The sequence below is a fragment of the Girardinichthys multiradiatus genome, chromosome 3 (assembly GCF_021462225.1).
Source record: "Girardinichthys multiradiatus isolate DD_20200921_A chromosome 3, DD_fGirMul_XY1, whole genome shotgun sequence".
In the NCBI taxonomy this organism is placed as follows: Eukaryota; Metazoa; Chordata; class Actinopteri; order Cyprinodontiformes; family Goodeidae; genus Girardinichthys; species Girardinichthys multiradiatus.
Genome location: NC_061796.1, coordinates 20,885,948 through 20,898,494, shown reverse-complemented (window position 1 = coordinate 20,898,494; position 12,547 = coordinate 20,885,948). Strand labels below are relative to the sequence as shown.

Below are 12,547 nucleotides of genomic sequence, written 5' to 3'. Positions count from 1 at the left end.
TCCCTAACTTTTTGTTAGTAGTGTATATTTCTGGATATGAACTGGATCTGTTTGTCTTGTAGAGTGCCTTGGGATGCCATTTGTATTGAAATGGAGGTATATAAATTGACTCAATTGAATATAATCGTATGAGCAAACAAACTTTGTGACTACTTAGGGCCCCAGGCTCCCCAAGAGAAATTGTACACTCAAAAGACATGCTGACAAATGCAACTAAACTTTCATAGCTTTGAAGTTATGTTAATCAAAATTGAATATTTGCCAAATTTCATAATTTCTGTTGCTTGTGTCTGAGCTGAGTAAACATTTTATGTATATTAACTGCTTTAAAATAAATCAGATTTCCTTTTTTCCACAATTGTTCTTGGATGTAACATTAATATTGGCTCCTCTCCAAATCTGCACCATATACGTAAGCTGGATATGGCTGAAATTATAGAAATGAAAGTTTATGGGTGTTTAACCAGTGTCTGAGCCTTTGAGCTGAACATTTTTTTTCACTTGAAATGTATTGTATTATTTCTAAAATAATGTATTTGAGATGCTTGAAGACTTCACAGTCCATTCGCTTTATGGAACAAACTCTCGCGATGTGATTTGAATTTCCAGAGCTAGAACGAGAACAGCGAACAACAGAGCGAGCTCTTGTAGGAGCTGTTGTCGTTCGAAACGGGGCGGCTGGGTGGGACCGGAGAAAGAGGAAAAGAAGTGCCTTCTTCAGCGTAGGAGCAATTCACGGCGCAGCAGCGGGCGAGTGATAAGTCAGGTTCACCGTTCTTAAAACACAGAGCGTCTAGTCCTTCTTGCGGTCTCCAGAACAAGTGTCACTGGCAACAGACGGTAGGTTCTCTCATCGCGTTTAGCTAAGCTTGCTAGCCAGCTGCTAACGCTCGCTGTGTATGGAAGTTAGTTAGCTTGTCGGGAGTCTTGATGGCCGTCACTTAGGCAAACTGTGACTTATGAGAAATGTCTACTTACTTTTGTGTCTTTACCATGTTTGCTGATGCCTGTCTGTATTTGATTATTACATATAGTCAAGTCGATTGGTTCCATCAGCCGAAACTGAGCTATGTAGCTCCCCCAGCCCGCATTCTATCGTTGCTGAGAAGTTTTAGGGTAGGTGGGATGCAAATCAAAACAGCAACAGTTGATGCTACAATAAAAAAATATCAGACGCTGGTTAGTGAGTGATTAACTAACATTGTCGACATCTAAGGATAATTTTAAGTGCCGCATTAGTGATTCTTTTGGTTTAAATATTTAAAAACTGCGAACAGCCATGGTAAAAGTCCTTAATGCGGGGGGGGGGGGGGGGGGGGGGGGGGGGGGGTGTTTGCGACGTTGCTACCGTGACAGTAACTGCATGGTGAATGTAAACAAATGGATTTACGTCAGGAAATATTTAAGACAGGCGTGTTATTTATTACATTCTAAAATGTTTCTCCTAATTCTACAGATTTTCCTTCTTCGGTGGTCTGACATACATTATTTCATACAAGTAGTACACCCTCACTTTTTTGTAAATGCTCACTGTTGTTGCCAGCGGTTCAGACATTAATGGCTGTGTGTCGAGTTATTTTGAGGGGACAGCAACTTTACACTGTTGTACAATCTGTAAACTAACTACTTTTTATTGGATCATAGTGCCTTATCTTCAGTGTTGTCCCATGAAAAGATGGAATAAAATATTTACAAAAATATGAGGCGTGTCCTCACATTTGTAAGTACTAGTGAGTACCACAATTTCAACTTTTGTATTATTTTTAAAACAGCTATATAAATTCAGAGAATATGTCTCTCAAACCCCCAGTCGGTCGTGGCAGATGGCCGCTCACACCGAACCTGGTTCTGGTTCTGCTGGAGGTTTCTTCCTGTTAAAAGGGAGTTTTTCCTCTCCACTGTCGCTACATGCATGCTCAGTATGAGGGATTGCTGCAAAGTCAACGCCAGTGACTGTCCACTGTCTCTACATGCTCATCCGGGAGGAGTGAATGCTGCAACTCACTGACTGGATGCAATCTGCTGGGTTTCCTTAGATAGAAAAACTTTTTATCCAATTTGAATAAATAACTGAATCTGACTGCACTGTTCGATAGCTAGGATTAATTGGATTAATCGCTATATAAATAAAACTGAACTGAATTGAATGTCGCGTGCTGCATAAAACCCTCATACATTATATAAAATCAAGAGCTTTGTAATATTTGATATAATCAAAGGAATTGCAAAGTCTAGATTCATTGATCAGTTGTTCATAAACTCCAATCTTGGTTTATATTTATACCTAGTTTTTGAATTATTTCCCCAAGCAAATAAGTCATTTATCAGTTGATATATGTAAAAAAACAAATGAAATGAAATTACAGTTTTCTTGACCAGAGGACATCAATGAAGTAGAGCCAGACATGGAAGGCCAAACATCACTTAGAAGCACCTGTCGCATTTCGTTTTGCCCAAGAGGCTGGAGTTGCCTAAAAAGTCAGCAGTAAGTCCGCCCATCAGTGGTCATCCCCGCTATCTTTATTAATATATCTTGTTCTAAATCAGACATTCTCCACAGCATCACGATGTCATGTAGCAGGCAATTTGTTATCTGGACAACAGAATTTAAACTGAGGTCTTGGTGATGCATTTAACTGATTTTAGAGATGTTGCTATGGACATGGTCACAAAACAAAAGCACATAAGGACAAAAGGCTCTTTCCTGCAGGTGTACATCCCTATTTGTACATGCTTGCAGCTGGAAGCAGTCTTTTCTGCTGTCCAAGGAATGAATGTTAACGGGCAGAAGCAGAGGTGTTGTTTCTAGGGTTTAGCAGTGATCAGAACAGCCCTTTTGCCAAGCCGCTGTCTCCATGCAGGTCCAAGTGCATCCGTGTGGTCTCGCTCCGCTATCTCGGTAAGTTGGGCGGCTGCTCCTCAGTAGTACTGGACATACAGCCCCTACTTCAGAACAAGCCATCTTCTATTCTTCATACATCATTGAACATCATCTTTATCTCTATCAAAAACCTAACACATAGTCCAAAATATATATAGTTTTCATTTGTTGCTGTAATTTATTTCTGTTAATAGCTAGACTAAAATTTCTAGACTATTCACTGGTGATATTTTGAAGTCTATTAGCGAGACTAGAATAAGTACCTTCTATTATAATTGTTTTGCTGTCTGAAGGCTCTTTGCGAGAACGCAGGTCGTTTTTGACACCATACACCTAAGCATAAGGTAAAGGTCATTGGCTCCGCATGTCCCAGCCTATGTTCTTTGTGTGTGTTTGTGTCAGGAATTGTGTGACCTCCCCTTCCTGCTCAATGGCAAACACAGCTGCAACACCAGAAACTAGTTTTTAAACCAGGGTGTTGACTTTGACCTCCCTAGGTCTGACACATGAGAAATATTTTATTTGTTTAACTGATGGTGACCTTATTGCTTAACTCTTGAAGTAATAAGTAGTACTATAAACTTTTCAAGTTAAATATTTGCTATTTATGTTTGACTGAAGCTTGGTTAATAAAGTCTACTTATGTTGCTTCGTTCTTGCTTCATACACCACTAAACTGGATATCAGTTTTTGCTGTCCGCTGTAATATTCAATTTGGTTTATTTGTAGATAGACGGATGGATAGATAGTCTCCTATAACCAGTGCAAGAGGTAGGCAGAAAAATATATGAAGTAGTTGACCTAGCTGTGGTCAGTTTAGTTGAGCTTTGAGGAGATGCCCAAACATCACTATCTAGAGGAATTCAAAATCATAACCAGGCTTCCTATAGAAGGTTTATTAACAGTCATTAACTGTCTCAGGTCCAGATTTGGCCAGGCATGTTAGCACTGCTAGACTCTCATGTGTTGCTTCTGGTTCACATTGGCTGTAATTCTCATATGGTTAAATGGGGTCTCTACTGCTGCATCAGGCTGTCAGTTGTCCGTTGGCCTCACAACTTGAGTGACACGACAGGTTTCCAAACCAAGTTTTAGTTTAAGCCCAACTGACTACTCACCAGAGGTCTCATTTATAAACGTGGCGTACACACATAGCGTGGCCTGAAACTGGTGTACGTCATTTTCCATGCAAAGTTTGTGATCTATAAAAAAACCAACAACAAACTTGACTGGAGAATGTGTGGTCCCTCACGTAAACTCTGACCCATACGCACGCTGGTTTTGGAGAAGGGGGAAACTGGCGACACAGAGGGTCCGGTGGGGAATTGAAGCCACGCTACATCATGATTCCTCTCAGACATTCAGTTTCACTCCATATCAAACTTTATTCATAGATCTACTTTATCATACACATTCAAAGCCGCGGTGTTATTTATGCTGCCGCTAGTGAGCCATAACTATGCATAAGGACCTTTCAAATAATAAAAAAGTCCTATAATCCAACTTAAATCTTAAAGTCTGCACATTTCATTTCAAGTTTTCTCACCATCACATTCCTCACCCTGACTGCTGTAAACATTGCCGTGGTGACACTCGCAATACTTCCTTTTGCTAGTCGCTCCACTAGTGGAGCTACCAAACATGATATGTTCTCTACTCTCCGTCTCTCTCACCAACACCTGGATTTCTGCCTCTGTGAAATTGCGTTTATATGCTCTTTTCTCCATGGTTGCCATCGTTAACCATGAAATAACATTGATCAGCCGGCTCATTTAAATACACATTGACATTCATGAGGTGCTTTGCATTGACCATTAATCGTTGTATGTAGAAGGCAGAACATGAAGCAGAACGAAAATGCTGAGGTGCAGCTGTGGTTTATAAAGGCAAATTACTTGCTGGTGTGCGTGCGCATGGCTGTATAAATCTGGATTTTCTTTGGTGTATGCCATTTTTGGATTTTGGGCATTCCTACACTTTAAGTATAGATTCCTACGCAATGTTTTATAAATAAGACCCCAGGCTTTGTGCATCTCTCAATGGTTTTAATTCAGATCAAGCTATCCCATCAATCTGTTTCATATGCTCTATGGGGTTTGGTGTAAGGATCCGTGTGGATGTATCTGGTATGTTGTATTGGACATTGGTCCACTGTTAGGTTATGAGAACTATATATTTATATATTTTATTTTTGGGTGCAGTGTAGCTTGACTCTTCTTTCAGTTGTCATGGTGTGTCATCCTAGTGGTTGAGGATGTTTGCAGTTATTTCAAATGGATGATTCCTTTATAATTGTACAGCCCATTGTATTGGAGAATGTTGCATCTTTGTGGCTCTGAGTGCCCACACATGCTTAGTTTTTATTTGCCTGCCCTGCAGCCGCACAAGTAGTTCTGACTACAGACTACATTTAGGACATCACTAAAGAGGTTAGTTAAGTTTCCACAAAATCCAGCACAGTTGTAAGTAGAGATGTTCCGATCCCAAATTTGTGGTCCACTCCAGAGCTGAATAAAAACAAGTTACCGTCGCCTGCAGGGTATGTTTTTGACTTTACTACAGAAATGTAGACTTAAGAAGTTTTCCCAATGTCACGGTTTAGCTTCATTGCACACTGGATGAATTTGGTATTGATTAAAAACATAATGTGCTGCTTGCCCAGCAGTTTCTTGACTCTCCTGCTGCAGAGAAGCAAGGACTCAAAGAGATGCTAAACCAATAAAAAATTATCAGTGTGTCCGCTTCATTTTATGTGATGATGCAATAAATATAACATATAAAATAAAATATAATCTATATTATCTGTTAAGACGAGAGCTGAACAGACTCTCAAACCTTAGACACAGATTAATATAGTTTGACTATTTGGCAGATTATTACACTTGTTGCCATTGATTAAGTTGAATAGTCACAGCACCCTAGGTTGGTCCTTTCAAGCACATGGTGGGGATGTCCTGGTCCATTGCTAAACATGAGATCTGAGCCCAGATCAAGGCATTTTTTACTGATCGGTAATGGAGATTCTTGTTCAACTGAGATAAATGCGGCAAATTCTTGCAATTTACCCGTTCATGTCATTGTTTCACACCCTCTTCCTGAGGTCTCAGCTCTCTTAGCTGAGCAGAAATACCATGATGCTTACCTCATTGCTGCCCACGCCACCTTTTAAGAGGAGGAATGGAGAAATGAGGGGAAGTCTGAGAGGAGGGGCGGCAGCTGGGGACTATACAGGCTTTGTTGGTGTTGGAAACTTTCCTTTCCCTTGTCGGCCTGCTTCGCCTGTCTTTGTACGTTAACAATGCCTTCGCTGTTTGTACTGATGTTTTGGTTATTTGTACTCTTTTAATTCTTTGTTTCATGCAGGGATGTTGTGCAGTGTGTTGGCTTCCTGCACGTTGTGGTGCAGCAGGAGCTTCTGTGTATGATCTTAATCCACATCAGTTAGTAGTAGCAGTTCAGTTTGGTTGCCAGAATGTTGCTCTGTCTGAGTGTAATGCATTAGCCACCTCGCCTATGTATCGACTGTTCCCAGCTTGACAGAAGCTCAGGAATGTGCATAAAGGCAACATTACACAGGAGACGAGCAGGACAGGAATGCAGTCGGAATGATACTCATTGGAAGAGTTCATTTGCTCAGTTGTTTACATTTGTTTGTGTTTCATTCCAAGACCTTCATTAGCACTTGTCCTTGTCACTTCTTGAAAATCAAACCAATTGAACCCTGTAAAAGAAATAGACGAATCTGATGAAGCTTCTTTTAAGCTGTGGAAGTCACACACTTCTGAACAACACTTTGTCAGACTGACTAAGCCTAAAGGACTTTAGTATGTTTGTATGGTAGTCGCTATTTTGGATAAGTATCCTTCAAACAACGATGAATGCCCATCGTAAGTAATAACTCAACTGGTGCTTGCAAACTAAACAGGGCACAGGTAAGCTTAAAACATGAAACCAAACTCCTGGTTGTAATTCATCTGGGCTTGGTTTATATTTGTACTTTATCCCTGTACTGTTTTGAAGTGGTTGGCTCTTGCTTTATGCAATGTCTTGCTGCGAAACATTCAAATGGAGTCCAGTCGTAGACACTACAGCAGACATCAAAGAGGAACACCTCTCAAAAACTCTGTTTTTACTTAAGGTGATGGTCTCAATCTGCTGGATGATCAGCATTGTTCAGAGTAAAGCTCAGTGCCGTTTTTGACATGGAGTGCACCAGGCATGGGCTAGTATGAGATGCTAATGGTTAGGGGTCCAACAGTATGTCCAGCTCATGAAAAGAAATGATACATAATACTGGATTTGTGAGAAAATACATTTTAATGATATCCTTGGCAGAACTAAAAGACCCTGTTTTTGTTTTCCCATTTAGAGTAAAGACTTCATAATCTTGCTTAAATGTTTGCGATGCCCTGTGTAGGGGTTAAGTGCGACATATGTAGGCTACACTCCTTGCAGCAGCCGTCCAGGGTTCGAGTCCCGGACCCGAAGACCTTTGCTGAATGTCTCCCTTTCTCTCTCCCCCTATATCCTGTCTGCCTACTGTCGGAAAAAGTCAAAAATAAAGGCCTCTAGTGTCGCCAAAAAAAAAAGGTTGTAACATCCCGTTTATGTATCACACCTCCTTCTAGATTAAAAGGAGTGTGCAGAGGCCAGCCCATCTTACTGGAAGAGTATTTCCCATTTTCAGCTCTTAAAGTACCTAAAGTAAGAGGCATCAGTTATAAAACAGGGAGGAGATTCTGGTTTTGAATTGTGTTGGTTGTAGTTGAGAGGAGAGATTTTGGATAGAATATATAGCTTGTTTTTGAGAGTGTGTACGTGTGCTAGTTTCAGTGGTTTACTTGCAGCACCAGTCACCATGCTGAGGTCTGCTTTAGATCTTTACGTGTTGTGTAGACTGACAGGGTTGTGAGGGATATCTTTACTCCATTTTCAGCACAGTTTCTACAGTGTGCACAGGTATAATAAGACTAAAAGTGTGTGTCAGGCGTCTTACGATTGCCTGTGTTTCTGCAACTCTCTGTTTAAGGTTCTTATATACTGTTATATTACAGTACAGGCACTTGCACATATATTTAGGATGAACAACCAGAACAAAAACTGGACCTCAGCAGCAGCACTCTTCTAAAATAAATGACATTCTTCCTCCACCTCCCAGTCCAAGAAACACAAAGCATAACAGATGTGAAAACGAGATTGGAGTAATAGTTGGTCAATGCTCTTCAAGGGTTTTTTATTTAAAATGTTTACGCCTTGTTTCATGATGTAAGATTGAACTTATTTTATTTTGGAAAGTTTTACATTCTGTAAACATTTACTTAGCTTTGTTTTGGTTGTCAAAGATTGTCTCGACCACAATATTCACAATATTGAACAGTTTTCAGAATTATCACGACACTATTAAATTCATACCAGTTTCTAAGACGGTATCTGTTTCAAAACAAACTCAAATACATTTTTAAATAAACATTACTAATTAATTACATTTATTTAAAAAAATTAACCCAAACAAAAGTTCTAACCCATCTTAGAAAATGTTTTAATTGGGCTTCTGTCTCTTGCTTCTGCAGCTGTTAGTTGTTGTAGTTTACACTTCATTTTATGTTGGCTGTAAAATTGTGGTGGTAAATCGTGGTGTCATTAGATTGGCTCTGAAGGAGACCGACCCGACACAGAGACGCATGCTTAAGACATTAAGATAACAGAAGTAATTGCTGTCACGCAGGAAAGTGAGAAGCTGTCTTATCCAGCCTGCAGAGACCAAGCCTCGTTTCTTGAGAACATCTAGCACAGTTCAAATTGATACTTAACTTCAAGCTTCAACTTTGTCAAAGGTGGGATTTCTGTGTTGCCCAATGTTTCCAGTGTTGCAAAACTAGCTCTGAACAAATCATTTACCAGTGCTTTATGGAGCTTCAGGGTTGCATTTTATCGTTGCAGAGCCAGTTGGCTCCACTGTGAACTGACTGGAGGACAGGATCTGTTGTGTGTTTGATGTTTGTACTTACTTGCAACAGACGGACTAGTAAACTGCTCTTTGGCTATTTTAAAAGAGAGGTAAAATGGGGTCAGCCTCAGTTCTTTTTTGTGTAAATATAATAGTTTTAGTACGTTTGTGCACATTTAATTAATGACCTAATATTGACTGGTTGCTAGACAAAGCAGTCCTCGTCATAAAGTGAAACCTTTTATTTGGTGTGGCCTCTCCCAGTGCCCTATAGAAAATCTTTGGAGGGAGCTGTTCCTCATTGACAGTCCAGAATCCAGGTTGATCTGGAGAAGATCTGTGTGGAGGAATGGGCCAAAATCCCTGCTGCAGTTTGTGCAAACCTGGTGAAAAACGACAGGAAACGTTTCAGCTCTCTAATTGGAAACAAACGCTACTGTATCAAATATTAAGATTGATTTTCACGGGTGTTCAAATACTTATTTGCAGCAGTAACACACAAAGAAATTATTAAAAAATCATACAACTTCACCTAAAACTCCTAGAAAGCTCCTTGTCAAAGCAGATTCAATCATTGTGAAGCTTTAAGATGGAGCTGCGAAGGTGGAGTAAAACATGGAAATTACTGTTACTGTTAGGCAATAAATGAAAAGAATTTGTGTTGCAACTTGTACCTTATTAATTTAAGAATGCCTTTGTATATGAAGAAAATAGTTGGTATGATTTTTATTGCAACCATAAATAACATTATTCTTTCTTGTCATCTCAACAGGTTCTGTTGCATCTTTTTCACTCTTGTGACCCCCACCCCTTCGCCAAAATCCGGCTGCTAGATGTGACGACGAGGCTGATCAGGAGAAGCCACCATGTCCTGAACACAGACGGGCCCTCCGGAGCCCTGTCCCCCCACCCCGTCCCCCCTTCCCCTGCCCCCTCTCCCATCCACCACCTTACCCCTTCTCCCAGCCCCCTCCAACTCCCGCACCTCTCTGCTCACGTACGAGACAGGCTGCCTAGCTCTGGCTCCCCCCTGGCACACCCCTCTCCTCCTCCAGGAGAGATGAGCTTACAGAAGCACCAGCAGCTGGGCAGTGGATGTGGTGTTGTCATGGGTTCTGATCGGGACCTACAGTCCACTGCTTCTTCCATTTCCCTGCCATCTGTGAAGAAGGCTCCTAAGAAGAGGCGACTCTCCCTGGCTTCTCTTTTTCGAAGAAGAGGCCGGGATAGTAAATCAGGACACCAGAGGTCCAGGGAACTCCAGCACCCTGGATCAGGAGGCCTAGCAGGAGTGGATGGTATTGCCAGCATTGAGAGCATTCACTCGGAAATGTGTAATGACAAGAACTCTGCCTTCCTCTCTGTGGCTGGGACAGGAGCTGCCCTTGCTGCTGCTGCCTCCTTCTCATCTGCCTCAGGGCCTTCTTCTTCTACTTCCTCCTCCTCTAAAATAGGGGTAAGAGTGGGGGCAGAGTTACTGGAGTGCCCACTGTGCCTTCTACGCCTCTCTAGGGAGAGTTTCCCCGACATTATGACCTGTCACCACCGCTCCTGCATCGACTGCCTGCGCCAGTATCTGCGCATTGAGATCTCAGAGTCACGTGTCAATATAAGCTGCCCCGAGTGCTCCGAGCGCTTCAACCCACATGATATCCGCATGATCCTGGGGGATCGCATGCTAATGGAGAAATATGAAGAGTTCATGCTGAGGAGGTGGTTGGTCGCTGATCCGGACTGCCGTTGGTGCCCTGCGCCAGACTGTGGGTAAGCAGCGGAACTAAATGCATGGCACATGAAACAACATTTCTTCATTTGAAGATTGACTTATAGAACATGATATGAGAAGTTTGTATAAATATCTGTAGGAACATTAGTCTTGTGTTTTGCACCAGTTACTTCTACTTTGTGGTAACATTCTGTGACATGTAATTTCATGTAATGCAGCTGAATAGCAAAGTGACCAATCCCATATGTGCTTAAAACATAAACAGGTGGAAGGTGAATGTAGGACGAAAAGCACAAAGTGGCATCTAGTATCAAATGTTATCAGCATTAGGGCTGTCGATCATTCTCGATCGACAGCCCTAATAAAAATGTGTTAATGTCAAAATTTTGAAGTACTTGATGCAAAAGCCGACAAACAGAGGTCTGGACACTCTGTAAGTATATGGGCTTCTTTACAGTCACTGTATATTTTAATACTTTAGGAAGAGACTGAAGCATCAGCTGCAACAACAGCAGAAGTGTGAAAAATCTAATTCCTGTCAAACACAGTTTTTGTAAGTTCTCACATTGAAGATGCACTAAAACATGTTTCTTCCTCAGAATTATGTCAGCTGATGAGACATAGATTTTCCTATAATATTCCACATTCTTGTGAGTTTTCTGTTTTTCTTCATGTGTCCTGTCTTGGCGTTTCAGCCATAGAGAAGCTAGTTGCCTACAGGCCAGATTTGCGCTACTTAAAAGGACAACTCCAGATGGAATCCCAATTGTGGGATTGACTAGTAAATCAAGACTGGATCGGCAGGCCACATAGATGTAACAGTAACCTGTGTTTGTATGACCTTCAACCATTTGGATTATTTGTGTCCGCCGGACTGTGCATGTACGGGTGGGTGAGCGTATGTGTAGAAGTAAGTGTTTTTATGTGGAGTGGGTGTATGTGAGTACGTTTGTCACCTGGAGATGCACAGTTGTTAGAGTGACTAGAACATTAGAAGGCCTGCAACAAACAGCACCCAAGAGCATCAAGAACAGGTGGACGGACACAAGGCATGACCCCAGGGCAGCCATACGTCCTGCACAGAGGTAGGTCCTTAGGGAAGCGCAGGAGCAAAACCCCCAGGCAAACGAGGGCCCGTACCAACCCCTAGCAGCAAGACCACCCAGCACCAAGCAGGGGAGACCCTCACAGGGCCCATACAAGCTGGGCATGCACTGGCCCACCGCGGCAGCTGAAATTTAGAAGGACTACGGTAGACAGGGCAGATTACCATCCCACCTGGTGAGCTAGCCCCTGAGAAGGGATGCCTACCAAAGCGCAGCATAGCGCCTGCAGCCCACGACACTTCCCTGGGAGCCACAGGCCACCAGATGTGAACGGTGAAAGGTGTTGCGTCAGTCTGCAGAATACACGCTTCAGACAGTGACGAACAAGCTGCAACATGGCTGCATCAGGCCTTGCACATCGATGTTTGACTTTATCTCAGTAAAATCTCAGATACATTTTAGGGGGTTTTTCTTACACATCTCTGACTTTATAATGACAGAATTTCCTAGTTTTAATATTGTAAACTATTGCCTTTTAATCATGGAAAATTATAAGTTTTTCTTGCAAATGGATGACTTTTAGACATCAGGGAATATCCATATTTTTTCTTCTAAATATGTCAAATTGATGTAGAAAGTTTCTTTGTGAAAATTTACTCCCCCGTAGCCAAATTTTTTTCTTTGTAGTGAAAACTGTTGCAAACAAAAAAGTGCATAAAGTAACATAAACACACAATTGGCCTTTAAGCAATTTTAGTAATCAAGGTTCTCGAATCATTCCAGGAATCGTTTCAGCCCTACATCCAAGTGTTCCAGACCACCTTTGAAGATGGCCTGAGGGGACTGTTCACATTTTATAGTCCTGACTTGTAACACATTGAAACAGGACTACCTGACCTACAACTAGTTAGGTCTAATTTTCTATACTTAGATCTTCGTCTGGCATA

At 41.6% G+C, this 12,547-nt stretch overlaps 1 protein-coding gene across 1 annotated transcript in view; it reads left to right on the top strand.

The window, feature by feature from the left end:
* The first annotated feature begins 795 nt into the window (after positions 1-795).
* The window catches only part of LOC124866387 (E3 ubiquitin-protein ligase RNF19A-like), a 29,004-nt gene continuing 17,252 nt past the window's right edge, over positions 796-12,547 (top strand). Inside the window, exons 1-3 of the mRNA XM_047362142.1 lie at positions 796-840; positions 1,035-1,116; positions 9,601-10,592. Coding sequence (XP_047218098.1) covers positions 9,889-10,592 — 704 coding nt within the window. The 5' untranslated portion in view covers positions 796-840; positions 1,035-1,116; positions 9,601-9,888. The remainder of the gene's footprint in view (positions 841-1,034; positions 1,117-9,600; positions 10,593-12,547) is intronic.